At 44.8% G+C, this 17,978-nt stretch overlaps 1 protein-coding gene across 2 annotated transcripts in view; it reads right to left on the bottom strand.

The window, feature by feature from the left end:
- LOC126264017 (kinase D-interacting substrate of 220 kDa) overlaps window positions 1–17,978 on the bottom strand; it is a 403,196-nt gene that overhangs the window by 283,108 nt on the left and 102,110 nt on the right. Inside the window, exon 1 of one of the 2 annotated variants that reach the window (XM_049960963.1) lies at window positions 4,418–4,527. The exons of the other annotated variant lie outside the window; for it this stretch is intronic. Within the exon in view, the coding sequence (XP_049816920.1) occupies window positions 4,418–4,507 (90 nt within the window). The 5' untranslated portion in view covers window positions 4,508–4,527. Of the gene's footprint in view, window positions 1–4,417; window positions 4,528–17,978 lie in introns of those variants that run through there. 2 annotated transcript variants of the gene reach the window in all.

Below are 17,978 nucleotides of genomic sequence, written 5' to 3'. Positions count from 1 at the left end.
GATCTACCACTAGAGCTTCTTACCCAGTCAGTCTATAAAAGCAACCGGTTACCACTTTTGACCGATATTTTATACTTCACGCAGATTAATTCACAATCTGAATCCGTGATAACCTGGCCAGATTTTATCGGATTCTTTACTGCAATAGGCACGCTCTCGCAATTGGCGACTAACCTATCCTTACGATAAATATTCGAATCTGAACTTAAAATTTCGTTGTCATTAGTGTCCAGTTTCAACAAACTTTCTGTTCCTTATACTATCTGTGCATTAAAACCTTCAGTAACCGACACAATTCTGGGACGTTTCCTCGGGTGCTTATGCAGTTTACTAAAATCATATTAGTCTTTTCTACCTCTTATCTGCGACCGGCGACGAACATTTTCTGAGGACCTTGTGGCTTATTTATCCTGGCAAATCGTCTTTGATCCCAACGGAGTGTTTCTCTAACCTAAAAATGCCCCATGTGCACGCCACGTACTCCGCTACCTCAGTAGCCGCTTCCTGCGTGTAGTGCACGCCTGACGTATTATGGGAATCCCTACAATTCTGCACCGTAGCCGGCCGCTGTGGCTGAATGGTTCTAGGCGCTTCAGTCCGGAACCGCACTACTGCTACGGTCGCAGGTTCGAATCCTGCCTCGAGCGTGGATGCGTGTGATGTCGTTAGGTTAGTTAGGTGTAAGTAGTTAGAAGTCTAGGAGACTGATGACCTCAGATGTCAAGTCCCATAGTGCTTAAAGCCATTTGAACCATTTCTACACCCTATAGCGGAGGTCGTGATATTCGTATCCGATGAAGAGAAGCTGCAACGTTACAGAATCACAGCGAAATGCAGGAAGATCTGCAGAAAATCGACGGTCGGTGCATGGATTGGTAGCTGTCCCTGAACATAAAAAAAATGGTTCAAATGGCTGTGAGCACTATGGAACTTAACATCTATGGTCATCAGTCCCCTAGAACTTAGAACTACTTAAACATAACTAACCTAAGGACATCACACAACACCCAGTCATCACGAGGCAGAGAAAAGAATCCCTCAACATAGACAAATATAATCTACAGTGCATAAATAGACAGAAAGACCTATTACTGTACGATTACACGGAGTACGGAGGGATTTAAAGTGGAACGACCACATACAGTTTATCGCTATTAAGATCGATACAGACAGATTCACTGGAAGAATCCACAGAAAATGTAGTCCATTAACAAAGGAAGGTTCGCAGGAGTGCTTCTGTAAAGTTTGGAAGGTAGGAGACGAGGTACTGGCAAAAGTGAAGCTGTGAGGAAGGGGGCGTGAGTCGAGCTTGGGTAGCTCAGATGGTAGAGCACTTGCCCGCGAAAGGCAAAGGTCCCGAGTTCGAGTCTCGGTCCGGCACACAGTTTTAATCTGTCAGAAAGTTTCATATCAGCGCACAATCCGCCGCAGAGTGAATATCTCATTCTGGTAACAGAGGAAGGAAGTTGCAGAACTCTCATTCGACCAGTACTAGGGTAGGTATTGCTCGTTAGTCTGAGACCCGTACCGGATATGACTTATATACGTAGTAAAGAGTATCCAAAGAAGAGCAACGAGTTTCGTCACAAGTTCGTTTAGTACGCATGAATATGTCACGGAACTGGTCATCAACTCCAGTGGCAGGGGCTACAGGAGAGAGATTTTGCTACATGGCGTTGTTTACTGTTAACATCCTAGAAGAGTCAAACAGTATATTGATTCCTCCCATGCATATCTCGCGAAAAGACCAAGAAGGTAAAATTGCGAGATTCGTGTTCACATGAGCGCTTATAAGATTCATTTTTCCAGAAAACCACTCGCGACTGGAACAGGAAAGAAGACCAGAGACGAAGGTAGACGAAGTACCCTTTGCACGCAAAGTAAATTGGCTTGCAGAATATGAATGTAGGTGTAGAAGATTTTCGAAAGATCTCACATACAAAGAGTAGTATTTTACTCCGTGGTTACTACTGTTATGTTTTGCATGTAGATAAACGCTTTTCAAGAACACTTTAATAAAAGTCTTGCTTAAGTTTAAAACGAAACTTTTCGAAACTAAAAGAATGTGAACAAAAAATGGCTCTGAGCACTATGGGACTCAACTGCTGAGGTCATTAGTCCCCTAGAACTTAGAACTAGTTAAACCTAACTAACCTAAGGACATCACAAACATCCATGCCCGAGGCAGGATTCGAACCTGCGACCGTAGCGGTCTTGCGGTTCCAGACTGCAGCGCCTTTAACCGTACGGCCACTTCGGCCGGCGAATGTGAACAAATTTCCTAATTATGAGGACCAAGAATTACGTCGCCCCCCGCCGCAACCATCGAGTTTGCGACGAAGTTGGTATTTAGGTCTGCCACTAGACCAAACATGTACTACCTTCCTTCGACCTGGAGATCTGTTCGACCGCATAATCATACTGCAGACTTCATCACCACGCCAGGTGCAAGCGAAAGTATGTTTGGAATTAAGACGTTGAAAGAGAGAGATGTTGTGAGAAGAAAGCCGACAAACTGCAAGGTCTTCGTAATACTGTACCGATGTCATCAGATGTATCCACTGACGAACTCTACTTCACAGGCCATCAGTATGAAGATAATTGGATCAAAACTGAGAAGTTAAGCCCGCATCTCGTGGTCGTGCGGTAGCGTTCTCGCTTCCCACGCCCGGGTTCCCGGGTTCGATTCCCGGCGGGGTCAGGGATTTTCTCTGCCTCGTGATGGCTGGGTGTTGTGTGCTGTCCTTAGGTTAGTTAGGTTTAAGTAGTTCTAAGTTCTAGGGGACTTATGACCACAGCAGTTGAGTCCCATAGTGCTCAGAGCCATTTCAACCATTTGAGAAGTTAAAGACATATATTTGGCTGGCAAGGAGCGAAGTGATGGCGGAAACTTCATCACCGAACTGCACCCCAGTGTCTCGAATCAAAAAGCAAACCCTTCCGCAACGTCTCGTGGAGTTGCAACATGTACTGCTGTCGATGGTGATCCTTCCGTCAGACAGGAATAGTAAATCCGGCTGCTCTTCGGTGCCACAAGAAGGGAAGGAAGGATTCTGAGGAAACGCAGAGCATCCATAAAATTAGTCCCATGCAAGACAATGACGCGGCCAGTTCTACTGTATTGCTCCAGAATTTGGAGATACCAGCAAACAGGCATCGAACGATTTCAAAGACACGTTGCTACGGTCCTACACGTATAGCACATACGAAAGGGTAAAAAAAGTTCCAAACTATCAGAAAAAATGAGTTATACGTGTAGCTACGATGTGAAATACAGAACTCTGAACTATTCGACCAGCTGATGCGACCGTCGAAACAGAACACACGAGGGTTTAAGTGAATGGTTATTACATTGGTAGAGGGATGGTGGTAGATATAAATAAGACTTTCGTTTCGTACTTTGGCACATGTTGCGGAATACTGCAAGCTGTACTGTATTGCCATGAGCAGAAATTTTGTTTCTATAAAGGAGTCATGTTGCCTGTGTTTAGTTCAAACCGATAAAATGACGATTGCGTCGAAATAGAATTCTTTGGTTTGTTTGCCATCAACGGATATTCGCCCAAAAACTGTTAAGTTTAATAAACGGTCAGCTCCTGCGTTTATGACCATTACGAAATGGATGGCGAAACTGAAACGTAACTATACTTCTCTTGGGGAACATCAGTATGAAGGATGTGCCAAACTATAACCACAGAGAGAAAATCGAGAAAGCGCACTATATGTCACTCGGCTCCAGACTGTAGCGCCTAGAACCGCACGGCCACTCTGGCCGGCAGTTGTAATATTCACTCTCCTCACTCCACGCTGTCACTTTCATCTATTCCTTCATCTAAAGAAATTTATGGCTTCGAAACGTTCTGACTTCAACACAGAACTAATGGTTCCCGTAGATGGGCATTTAGTACACTTCCTAGCATCGCACTTCACAGACGACCACTTCTCACGTCAGACTATGTACACTGGGCTACATAAAACATATCTGAATTTTTTGCCCAACAAGCACTGTCATCCACTGTCTGGATGAGAACTTGCCATCTTTCACCGTGGAGTTCGATGATTCCTTGTAAGTTCTGTAGAACAACAGATTCTGCAACGCCACAGGGTTGACAGATTTCCTTCGCTCCTATACTGAACCGTGACATGACACAGCACTGAAGAAGCACTCCACATACACTCGATCCGTGAGAGTTAGATACACAACTGACACAATGCAGAGGACAGATGAAGAACCAGGTCTGTCCGACAAAACACTTGTGAATACGTGTTACACTATTCGCATTAAAGCTGCCGATGGGCAAACTATCCACGGTACTCCTTCGTTTGAATTATCGGATTGGCATACGGCGCCGTTAACTTTGGACCTGTGGAGCGCAGCCCCAACTAAAGGTGAGGTGTGAAGCAGCGTCCGTGTTACCTTGGCCGTGGCGGTCCTCCTGTGGTGGTCGGCGAGCGCCACGAGGCTGTAGTGCTCATGGCGGCGGCGCGGCTGCTTCCAGGAGAGCATCGCAGGCCAGCTGTGGCAGGCGCACACCTGCGCTGCCGCCTCCCGGCTCCAGCTCCTACTGCCGTTCCCCTTCCCTCGGCCTCCGCCACGTCGCCCGCCTCTGCGGCACTCACGGCACAGCTAGCGAGCGCTAAATGGAGCGCGCCAGGCGCTGCGCGCTCTGTGTGTATCTGTGTACACACAGCCACAGGCCGGCTGCCACGCACAATTAGTGGCCAATTTAGCAGTGTCGCAGGCCGCGCAGCTGCCGGCTACTGCAGTGCCGCGCCCGGCGAGTGCCACACTGCGCTCGTTTTTGTTATCTGCCTCGTGGCTTTGCGCGCTGCTGCGAAAGCACTTCCGGGCGAAACGACGACGCGACTGGCCGGACGTAGGCGGGCGAGCGCGACTCCGCATTGCCGCAAAAACTTCCTCGAAACTGTCTGAGCCGCTTAATGAACTGTGTCTCCCGACTCGGGTGGGATGAGACAGCGTCTGAGGCAACACATTTCAAATTTGACTCCACGTCTTTCAGGCCCAGGCCCGTAATGGTGACAAGTTGCAGATGGAATACTGAGAGATATAGAACAAAAATTCGTAAATCTAAATAAGTTCTTCAACAGTAAACAATCCACAACAAAGAACGCCTTACATTCTGTGGCGCAGAGTATTTGCGTTACCAATATTTGCAAACCCGAAGAGGGAGGTGGGTGATCATGGGTGTCACGAACCTCCCCTCTCCCTCCCTTCCTTCCTTCCTCCTCCTCCTCCTCCCCCCCCCCCCCCCCCCCAACCAAATAACACGTTGTTGTGGTTTGACATGCAGCTCTCCACGCTAGTCTATCCTGTGCAAGCCTCTTCATCTCCGAATAACTACTTCATTCTACTCTGTTGTTGTTGTGGTCTTCAGTTCTGAGACTGGTTTGATGCAGCTCTCCATGCTACTCTATCCTGTGCAAGCTTCTTCATCTCCCAGTACCTACTGCAGCCTACATCCTTCTGAATCTGCTTAGTGTATTCATCTCTTGGTCTCCCTCTACGATTTTTACCCTCCACACTGCCCTCCAGTACCAAATTGGTGATCCTTGATGCCACAGAACATGTCCTACCAACCGATCCTTTCTTTTAGTCAAGTTGTGCCACAAACTTCTCTTCTCCCCAATTCTATTCAATACCTCCTCATTAATTATGTAATCTACCCATCTAATCTTCAGCATTCTTCTATAGCACCACATTTCGAAAGCTTCCATTCTCTTCTTGTCCAAACTATTTATCGTCCACGTTTCACTTCCATACATGGCTACACTCCATACAAATACTTTCAGAAACGACTTCCTGACACTTAAATCAATACTAGATGTTAACAAATTTTTCTTCTTCAGAAACGCTTTCCTTGCCATTGCCAGTCTACATTTTATATCATCTCTACTTCGACCATCATCAGTTATTTTACTCCCCAAATAGCAAAACTTCTTTACTACTTTAAGTGTCTCATTTCCTAATCTAATTCCCTCAGCATCACCCGATTTAATTCGACTACATTCCATTATCCTCGTTTTGCTTTTGTTGATGTTCATCTTACATCCTCCTTTCAAGACACTGTCCATTCCGTTCAACTGCTCTTCCAAGTCCTTTGCTGTCTCTGACAGAATTACAATGTCATCGGCGAACCTCACAGTTTTTATCACTTCTCCATGGATTTTAATACCTACCCCGAACTTTTCTTTTGTTTCCTTTAATGCTTGCTCAATATACAGATCATCGGAGATGGGCTACAACCCTGTCTTACTCCCTTCCCAACCACTGCTTCCCTTTCGTGTCCCTCGACTCTTATAACTGCCATCTGGTTTCTGTGCAAATTATTCTACTCTATGCGATCAAAACTATGTGACCACTTCTGGGGGTCATTAACTTAGGATGTCTTCTACCCTTCACCTCTATGACGATTCGAGCTCTGCCGGGGACACTTTCAATGATGTGCCTCCATGCCTGTAGAGGTATGACGGCCTATTCTTCCTCGAAAGTGTCAAAAACCAGTGAAGGCAGTGATTAAACGCCGGAGTCTGGAGTGAAGTCGACGTTCTAACTCATACCAAAGATGTTCTAATGGGACTAGCTCGGGATTCACGGTGGGCCAGTCCATTTGAGCAATGTTTGAGCTTCAGAAATACTTGTTTATGGCAGGGTGCATTGTCATGTTGATATATGCACTCATCGCCTCCGAACTGTTCCTCTGTGTCTGCAGTACACAATTCTGTAAAATGTATTTGTATCCTTCCGCATTTAGCTTTCTATTAAGCGCAATAACATCACCACAACCTAAGCACAAAAATCTCTCTCATACCTTAACATCACCTCCTCGCTACTTCACAGTTGGCATTAAACATGATGATAGACAACGTTCTCCAGGTATTCGCCAAACCCGAACCATTCCATCATCAGACTACCGCAAGATATAGCATGATCCATCACTCGAATTCACTCTCTTCCAACCGTCCACACTCCAGTGGCTTAGTTCTTTGCACCACCTCAAGAGCCGCTTAGCACTGCCTACATGTGGCTTATGATGAGCTGCTCGACCATCGTACCCCATTCTTTTGAACCTCCTACGAGCAGTCATTGTACTAGGTGGTCTACTGGTAATACTTTGGAATCGAACGAGTGATTACTTCCGCTGATTTCAAACGATTTTTCAAACCATCCTCCCCAATACTCGGTGGTCGCTGTCCTTCAACACATCTTCCTGGTCTTGGTTTGGCTGTGGTTGTACCTTCGCGTTTGAATTTCACAATCACACCACTAGCAGTCTACTTTTGTTTCTTTAGAAAGGTTGAAATGGGTTTCTTATTCAGGTGACGTGCAGTCGCTGTCCACTCTACTGGCCGCCTTATTACGCTGTTACCACTTCTCCGGAGGAGAATGTCTGAGGATACTGAGGCTTATTTATCCAGGTAAATCGTCTTTGATCCCAACGGAGTGTTTCTCTAACCTAAAAATGCCCCATGTGCACGCCACGTACTCCGCTACCTTAGTAGCCACTTCCTGCGTTTAGTGCACGCCTCACCTATTATGGGAAACCCTACAATTCTGTACCCTAGCAGGCCGTTGTGGCCGAGCGGTTCTAGGCGCTTCATTCCGGAACCGCGCTGCTGCTACAGTCGTAGGTTCGAATCCTGCATCGGGCATGGATGTGAGTGATGTCCTTAGGTTAGTTAGGTGTAAGTAGTTCTAAGTCTAGGGGACTGATGACCTCAGATATTAAGCCCCATAGTGCTCAGAGCCATTTTAACCATTTTTTGAACAGTGAGGTCGCCCAGGTGCTTCGGAAAATAGGCGATTGCTCATTTGCCGATATGAGCCGTCCTCACGATATCTTTGGACTTCTAACAGCACGTATAGAATTTAGTATCACAGAGACTGTCAACGTGCTGATGCTACATTACGCCAACTTTACGTAAGCAGAACATCACGACTAATGGCACAGCGACATTGCGGCACGCCTGTCCCTGCGTGTCTTTATTTTGCGTCGACGCTGAAGTGGGCATATATCACACTGTATTATGGCTTCCTCTATACGTTTGCATCGCTGCACCCTTAAAAATGACATGGTATCGGTGTCAACATGTGGAATACTCTACGCGAGAATCAACTTGCGCTCTCTCGGTAGCTGTGTACTCGCATAGCAAGAAGGTGCCAGCTGCCTTTCTGACAGCGGCAATTCTCTTGGCTGGAACGGAAGGCAACAAACAACCAGATCTAGTGAATGGCAATGCTGCGTGACTATTGTAGCAACCAATGAATTATGTTTTGCTGAGATTAAATAAAATTATCGTATGGCATTTATTGGCTGGGATATCCCCTTCAGAGAAGAACCTATTGGTTAATTTTCAGATAATTATGTGCCACTGCTGGAAAAAGGAGAAAGATGGCCGGGAGGAGGAGGAGGAGGAGGAGGAGGAGGAGGAGGAGGAGGGGGGGGGGGGAATTACATCTGGGTTTGGAGCTACAGCAAACACAACTGTCCCAATGATAATGCAACTTGCTTATTATTCATGTCTCAGTGTCAGAAAAACTAATGCGAGAATTAATGGATGTGCGGGACCAATAAGAGTTTAAGGCGGCATTGTCAATGTCAATTCCATTATGCAGAAATAGTTAACAGATGTAACGAGGATAACAGAAAACTGCTAGCTGTAAAACTGGGAAACACTGAAACTGATACTTTAGGAAATAAGTGCGGGTGAAGACATTGTAAGTAGGCTGTTTAGGCTTTTATGTTGGTAACGCACCGTAGCGCTCTGAATGAAAATCGCTGACTGCGCTGAGTGCATCTGTGGCTAGTTGGACTCATTGTTGTAATACTCACTTGTGCAGTGTTGGGCAGTTGGATGGGAACAGCGCGTAGCGTTGGACAGTTGGAGGTGAGCCGCCAGCAGTGGTGGATGTGGGGGGAGAGATGCCAGAGTTTTGAATGGACAATCTGGACGTGTGTCCGCCAGAAAAAGGAAACTTGTAAAGATGGATGTCATTAATTGAGATATATATATATATATATATATATATAAAATGACTTTTGAACACTATTAAGGTAAATACATTGTTTGTTCTCTATCAAAATCTCCCATTTGCTAACTATGTCTATCAGTAGTTAGTGCCTTGAGTAGTTAGAAACTTTTATTTAGCTGGCAGTATTGGCGCTCGCTGTATTGCAATAGTTCGAGTAACGAAGATTTTTGTGAGGTAAGTGATTCATGAAAGGTATAGGTTATTGTTAGTCAGGGCCATTATTTTATAGGGATTATTGCGTTGCGCTAAAAATATTGTGTGTCAGTTTAGTGATAAGTAAAGAGAAAACTGTTTGAGTACGTTGAGTTTTGCTCAGCTCAAAATGGGTGCATGTATCAAATTAATCACTGCACAGTAAACAAGTTACTGCATTCTCCGAAACTACCTGATTAATATTCGTAAGTGCTTTAGATATTGATGAACGTTGGGGTGACAAAAGTCATGGGATACATCTTCAATCGTATCGGCTCTCCTTTTGTCCGTCGTAGTGCAGCAGATGGACGTGGCATAGACTTCACAAGTCGTTGGAAGTCCCCTGCAGAAATACTGTTCAATGCTGCCTCTATAGCCGTCCACAATTGCGAAAGTCTTGCCGTTGTAGGATTTTGTGCGCGAGCTGTCCTCTCGATTATGTCCTATAAATGATCGGTGGGATCCATGTCGGGCGATCTGGATGGCAAAATAATTCGCTCAAATTATCCAGAATGTTCTTCAAACCAACTGCGAACAACTTTGGCCCTATGACATTGTGCATTGTCATCCACAAAAATTTCATCTTTGCTCGGGAACTCGAAGTTCAAGAATGGCTGAAAAAAAAAGAAAAGAAAAGAAAAATCTCTGAGCACTATGGGATTTAACTTCAGAGGTCTTCAGTCCCCTAGAACTAAGAACTACTTAAACCTAACTAACCTAAGGACATCACACACACCCATGCCCGAGGCAGGATTCGAACCTGCGACCGTAGCGGTCGCGCGGTTCCAGACTGTAGCGCCTAGGACCGCTCGGTCACACCGGCCGGCCTAGAATGGCTGCAAATGGTCTCCAAGAAACAACAATTTCCAGTCGGTGATCGGTTCGAGTAGACCAGAGGATGCACTCCTCTCCATGTAAACACAGTCTAATCATTAAGGAGCCGTCACCAGCTTGCACAGAGCCTTATTGACAACTTGGGCCCATGTCTTCGTGGGGTCTGCGCCACACTCTAACCTTACCATCAACTCCTACGAACTGAAATCGGGACTCACCTGACCAAGCCACGTTTCTCCAGTCGTCTAGGGTCCAACGGATATTGTCAAGAACCTAGAACAGGTGTTGCAAGCGATGTCGTGTCCTTAGCGAAGGCATTCGCGTCGGTCGTCTGCTGCCATTGCTCATTAATGCCAAATGTCGTCGCAATGTCCTAACGGATACGTTCGTCGTACGTCCCACATTGATTTCTGCTCTTATTTCACGCAGTGTTATTTGTCTATTGACACTGACAGCTCTAAGCTGCTCTCAGTCTTTAAGTGAGTGCCGTCGGCTATTGTGTTGGCCGTGGTAAGAGGTAATCCCTCAAATGTGGTATTCTCTGAATACTCTTGACACTGTGGACCTCGTAATGTTGAATTGCCTAAAGATTTCCGAAATGGAATGTCCCATGCGTCTAGCTGCAACTGCCTTTCCGCGTTGAAAGTCTGTTAATTCCCGTCGGCCACAATCACGTCCAAAACCTTTTCACATGAACCACCTGAATACAAGCGACAGCTCTGGCAATGTACTGCCCTCTTGTACCTTGTGTACGAGATACTCCCGACATCTACATAGGCGCATAGCGCTATCCCATGACTTCTTTCATCTCAGTGTGGGTTTGGTTGTTTGGAGGAAGAGACCAAACTGCGAGGTCATCGGTCTCATCGGATTAGGGAAGGACGGGGAAGAAAGTCGGCCGTGCCCTTTCAGAGGAATCATCCCGGCCTTTTCTCAAAAATGGTTCAAATGGCTCTAAGCACTATGGGACTTAACATCTGAGGTCATCAGTCCCCTAGAACTTAGAACTACTTAAACCTAACTAACCTAAGGACATCACACACATCCACGCCCGAGGCAGGATTCGAAACTGCGACTGTAGCAGCAGCGCGGTTCCGGACTGAATCGCCTAGAACCGCTCGGTCAGAGAGGCCGGCCCGGCATTTGCCTGGAGCGATTGTAGGGAAATCACGGAAAACCTAAATCAGGATGGCCGGAACCTCAGTGTGTTAGAGCAATTACGGTTTCACTATAAACTGATATTTTTCGGGCGTTATAGTGCTTTAAAAGCAATGCAATGCATGTCAGGGAAGAATCTTTTCGCAAAAAAAGGTGGAAAAATACTAGGAGAATATAACCACTTTCATTTCCACTGCCATGTACACAATGTGTAACGAAGCACTGTCTGTCCCATCGACTGACCTTCACCTTTGCGAATAGTCAGACTGCAAACATTAACAAGTGTTGCACCACTCTTTTCTACACCTTTAAAACCTTCATATCAGGCGCAATAACTGGCTCAATATTTCGATAAATAAAAAAGTTGACAGTTTAACCCTTCAGCAAAATAACGCTCCTGATGTACACTTTAACTTGGGGAAAACCTTGTCTCGATGTCATGGACAGTCTGTGAAACACTGTGTGTGTAATACCCTGATAAACGTGGAAATATTGATATAAAAATAACAGCAAGTGGAATGATTATGAGACTGTCGGCGATATGTTAATTAAAATCGTGGAAAACTAAGGTTTTATGAACGCTTGCAAGAGCACAATAAATTCTGAAAAACTATATGCGGCAATTTATCTTTGAAGGCGAGACTTGAATTCCCTAATTGCGTGAAGCGTGACATACGGCTGTCAGCGTGTGCCTGTGTGGTTCTGGTTGTTAAAGGATGCGTGACATCACTAATTACACGGCGCGAGCACAGACAAGGGACAACACTTTTTTCTCTCATTGCATTGTAGACTTTTCAAAGAACCTAACGAACTTTTCTTTTCGCCATGTAATCTATTACAAAAAAATGTGTTCGTGTTGTGTAAGAATGCATGGTCAACTGTTCACTCACTGGTAATCAGCAGGCAGAAAAAAAAAATCGTTGTCGAGGTGCCAGCTTTCTGGAGCTACGGTAGGAACGCTAGGTGTTTTCAACACGTTGTTTAAGCAGGGACCGTGTGAAAGAACCGAGTTTATGATCTCATTGACGGATATTACGCGTATCCGGCCTGGCAGAAAATATTAATGTAATTTCCGTAAGTCTCGGAGAGAAGATAAAAACCGAGCAAGAACGAATCAGCGATTCTAGAACTGTCGTAAATGCAACGCTATCGCAATTTTGATCAGATATAATACAGTAATTTCGTCCGCATTCTCGCTAGTGTACTTCCTGCAAACAGTTCCAGCGTGAACTGTTGGCAGTCTATCGAGTAGTAATATTTCTTCCAAGATGCGGATGGTATGCGAAGGTTTCCAGACTGATTCAGTTAATTGGTGGGCTGATTTCTGACTCGTCAGACAGCGCTTGGTATCTAAATGGACTGCAGTTTCGCTCGTAAGTCTTTACGTATTTACTTCACTCTGAGACGTTTTTCGATGATAGTGATAGCCTTTAATATTTGATAATTGTCGGAAATCTGTATTTCATACACAACAAAAATTTGTAATAGTTGTGTGGATGCCAGTAACAACTACGCATCCTGGCTGGTTGCTTTGCTGAAACTCAGGGAATAGAGCTAAGATGTTCGTTTCACTAGCATAAGATAGTAAATTTACTTTCATTTCTCAACGTACGACAACTCAAAACAAGTTGCTTTCTTTGATAAAGCAAACTGTATATCCGGCTGGGAGCAGTGCTACCAGTAGTGCAAGTATGGAAACTGATGGCGGAAAATGTCTTCGCGGGCAACCGTTACAGCTTGCTGTTAACACGATTAAATTTATTGACGACGGAAAGATGATACAAGTTACAGTGCCGAAGGATAACGTTGACCAAGTCGAAGGTGTGCAAATTACAATAGAAGAGGATGCTGCTCAACATCCGCCCAAAAGAAGAAGAAGAAGAAGAAGAAGAAGAAGAAATGTGCACACAATAAAATTCCATTCACGACTTGGACAAATATTGGGCATCAATTTCTGCATTGTTATGAACACAAAGAAACACCAGTCTATGAAAACTTACAGCTCTTTCGTTGCACAGAACTGGACGTCAAGGCTAGGAAGGAAATTCTGAGGAAATTGTTCTTTCTATAGGATTTGGTTTTAAAAGGGGTCAGAAAAGAGAGGTTTAAAGAAGGACGTGCATTAGATTTTTGCGAATGAAGAACTGAGGTGACCAGTGGCTTATGCAGACAAGGTACACTGCGGACAAGCATTGGCAAAGCGTGCGAGGAATACTGTGAAACTGAAGATAAATTTAAGTGCCGACGAATATTCAATATTGTGCCACGCTGGGCACTGGGGTGGAGGTTCCACACCTCTCGGGGTCATGGGTGGGACCCAGTCCTCCCAATCAAAGCACGTCCAGTTGAAGCTGTAAAACATTTTTCGCGTCTGTCGTAAGTAACAAGGCTCTGTAGTTTACGCACTTAACGTTTTCAGAACAATACGAAATACTTGAATACTAGAAAATTTCGGTAGAATTTTCCGCCTAGCTTTCAGCATTTATTTACGTTAGCAGTTGTCACCTTTAACGGTTATTTCTTCCGTGTATTTTTCTTTCAGTTGATTATACTCGTATATTAGTTTCGATGATCTTTCACACACATCTTCTGCAGCGATTTTTTGCCTCTGTATTTTGTCACTAGCTGTTTCTGCGTTGTTATTGTGTTAACTCTCGAGCACGCCAGTGTCTCGATTGGAGACAGTCTTAATAAAAATTATTCCATTCTTAATGCTGTACGTTCATCTTCTGCTCCACCGTTTACCAATTTCTGGAGTCCGAAAGCATAACATTTCTGCAGTACCCTCTTTGTTGCCATCCTACTCACTGTAACAGCAGTCGCATCAGAGGACTTGTTCACTATGAAATGATGTGCCGTATACTAAAACATGCGCCAACGAACTACCATTCCAAGGAGGCTGGGAAGGAAGATTAAGAGTTTAATGTGCTGTCGACAGCCCGTTCATCAGCAACGGAACACAGGCTCGGAAATAGAATACGATGTGTAAGGAAATTGGCCGTGCACTTTGCAGAGGAACCGTCCCAGCATTTGCCTGAAGCGATTTAGGAACATCACAGAAAACCTAAACCAGGCCGGCACAACGCGGATTTGAACTGTCGTCCTCCCGGAAACGAGTAAAGTGTGCTAACACTGCGACACATTATTCGGTGGAGTCTGGGAGGGTTAGGTTTTACAATCGGGGCTACTATCCGGCAGGTGCAAAAGAAGAGTGGAAATGCAGAGCTTTCTACGTGCTAAATCTAGCGTTTGTCAAGAGAGGGAAGACACACTGTACGTAACCGATTGGTATTTAAAAAATTAAGATGATCTTGTGATGCCATAGAATTTTGTTGCTCACTTCATCACCGCAAAAAATAATTAGAGAAATTAGAAAATAAATACGTTGTTAACAACGCTCTAAGTGCCACAACTGACTGGTTCTAAGTGCCAATAAGAATGTACTGACAAGTTGATTCTTGCAAAGAGGTAAACAGAAACCAGCCACTGTCAATAATCATGTTTGTTTACACAAATATCGCTGCTACCAATTTCGAAACGATAACAAATGTAACGAGAATATGAAGAGATGTCGGAAGTTGAACCTGTCGGTTTGAAACCCACAACGGCTTTTTTTTTTTTTTTTGATAAATAGCATTACTGGCAGAGGCTGGTTGCTGTCTTCTTCACTGCAAGAATCAGCTTGTATTTTGTATACAGCCACAGTCACAAAAATGTGTGTTCTCGACAAAAAAGCATGAAAGTTTTTGCTTCAGGTGCCATCAATACTGAACGACTACGTTTTATTTGCGATAACACAAGTACAAAAATAGTGCATTAGGTTTTTAAGCAGTAGAAATGTAATCGACAAAAACCGCTTATCATACCGTCTAAATTTTGAAACTCCTGCGGAAACAACAGCTTGGAACAAAGCTCATGCGTCATCTACTGGCGCACATTTGAGCGACTTTCTCGACTGTTTGGCACCGGCATCAAGCCTCGGCTCGTGCAACAAAGTACGCAGAACACACTAGAACTGAAAACAAGTTTTGTGAAAAAAATTGTACTTCGAATGGTTTCCATTTCCACTTTTCAACTGTTCCGGAGGCATGGGTGCTGATCTACACATCTACATCTACATGGTTACTCTGCAATTCACACTTAAGTGCCTGACAGCCATTTTCTTACTACTTCTCTACCATTCCACTATCGAATGGCGCGTGGGAAAAGGGAACACCTAAATCTTTCCGTTCGAGCTCTGATTTCTCTTATTTTATTATGATGACCATTTCTCCCTACGTGGGTGGGTGTCAACAAAATATTTTCGCATTCAGAAGAGAAAGTTGGTGATTGAAATTTCGTAAATAGATCTCGCCGCAAAGAAAACCACCTTTGTTTCAGTGACCGCCACCCCAAGTCGCGTTACGAGAGGTGTGCATACTGCGTCACGACCTTTTTTTGTGGTAAGTTCCTATGGGACCAAACCGCTGAGGTCATCGGTCCCTAGGCTTACACGATACTTAATCTAACTTACGCTAAGGACAAAACACATTCTCCGACCGAGGGAGGACTCGAACCTCCGAGGGGGAAGCCATGAGAACCGTGGCAAGGCGCCCTAAACCGAACGGCTATCCCGCGTGGTTGTTACGACATTAGCGTACGGAAGTGAGACTGCGTTTCACTCGTATAAATACTGAAATGAACGCTAATACCTGTCCTCGCTCTTTCTTGGAAGTAAACAATACGATGTTGCTACCGTCAACATTTCTTATGCTCGTTTTGTCATAGTTCCATGATACGCAGAGAAGAGTATTCTGAATTTTGCACGATTCAGCTGGTTGTGCACAGCGGAGGAATGAAATGAAACTCCTGAAATTGCGGACAAATTGTTGCTCATAAACAACCAACAATAAACAACTGGTAGTAGCCGACCTCGGGGAAGATAAGTTTGGATTCCGGAACACGTAAGGCAATACTGAACCTACGACTTATTTTAGAAAAAAGGTTAAGGAAAGGCAAACATACGTTTCTAACATTTGTAGACTTAGAGAAAGCTTTTGACAATGTTGACTGGAATACTCTCTTCCAAATTCTGAAGGTGGCAAGAGAAAAATACAGGGAGCGAAAGGCTATTTGCAATTTGTACAGAAACCAGATGGCAGTTATAAGAGTCGAGGGGCATGAAAGGGAAGCAGTGGTTGGAAAGGGAGTGAGACAGGGTTGTGGCCTATCTCCGATATTATTCAATCTGTATATTGAGCAAGCAGTAAAGGAAACAAAAGAAAAATTCTGAATAGGTATTAAAATCCATGGAGAAGAAATAAAAACTTTGAGGTTCGCCGATGATATTGTAATTCTGTCGAAGACAGCAAAGGATTTGGAAGAGCAGTTGAACGGAATGGACAGTGTCTTGAAAGCAAAACGAGGATAATGGAACGCAGTCGAATTAAATCGGGTGATGCTGAGGGTATTAGATTACGAAATGAGACGCTTAAAGTAGTAAATGTTTGCTATTTGGGGAGCAAAATAACTGATGACGGCCGAAGTAGAGAGGATATAAAATTTAGAATGGCAATGAAAGCGTTTCTGAAGAAGAGAAATTTGTTAACATCGAGTATAGATTTAAGTGTCAGGAAGTCGTTTCTGAAATATGGTGCTACAGAAGAATGCTGAAGATTAGATGGGTAGATCACATAACTAATGAGGAGGTATTGAATGGAATTGGAGAGAAGAGAAATTTGTGGCACAACTTGACTAGAAGAAGTGATCGATCGGTTGGTAGGGCATGTTTTGAGGCATCAAGGGATCACCAATTTAGTATTGGAGGGCAGCGTGGAGGGTAAAAATCGTAGAGGGAGTCCATGAGATGAATACACTAAACAGATTCAGAAGGCTGTAGTTGCAGTAGGTACTGGGAAATGAAGAAACTTGCACAGGATAGAGTTGGATGGAGAGCTGCATCAAACCAGTCTCAGGAATGATGACCACAACAACAACAAACAACCAAAGTAGCAACAAACGTTTCGACCACACCCAGCCGGCGGATTAAATGAAGCACTGCACTTGTACGCTTCCGCCATCCATAATCGCGTGTTTTCACCGGAGCGGATTGGCGAGTTGTCACGCGTTCCCCAGTGCTGCCAACACTGAACACGGGCTGACGTCACTATCCGTTGTGCAATGGTGCTTGGCACGCCGCGACACGCCGTGTGTGAATCATCGCACTGCCGCTGTTTCGTGCCGCCGCGTGCATCCACAGTCCTGCTTCCAGAGTCTCTAGCTGCCAAAGGACGCGACTTCCTTTCTTCTTTCCAAAGCATTGTTCCTGGCGGCGGTCCGTCGTTTCGCTCTATGATTGCCAGTAGGCAGGCTTGAAGCTATTAACGGCGCTCACAATGGCAACCTCTGTTCCTTTTACTGCCGGGACACTACGTGCAGATTACAAAGCACGAAGGCGGGGTTGGAGCGTAGATGGCATTCGGGTTCGAATAAAAGGGGACGCTCTCTCTTGCAGGGAATGTTGCATCAGTTCTTGAAAGCTCAGTATAAACATTTCGAATCCTGCCACGCCAACGTTCCGCGTACCTATCATCAGCGGAAACTGTTTATATAGTATTTCTAGGAGCTCACAGCTGACCTACTCGCATAGCGCAATGTGCCAGCACATTAGCTTGCGAGACAGGGAGAGATTGCGCACACAGCTTCCCTCCCTTAGGTCACTTGGAGGGCTGGAAATCAGGAAGTGCATTTTCGTTTACCTTTC

The sequence above is a fragment of the Schistocerca nitens genome, chromosome 1 (assembly GCF_023898315.1).
Source record: "Schistocerca nitens isolate TAMUIC-IGC-003100 chromosome 1, iqSchNite1.1, whole genome shotgun sequence".
In the NCBI taxonomy this organism is placed as follows: Eukaryota; Metazoa; Arthropoda; class Insecta; order Orthoptera; family Acrididae; genus Schistocerca; species Schistocerca nitens.
Note: the sequence above shows the minus strand (reverse complement) of the source record. Positions and strands in the feature narration are given on the sequence as shown.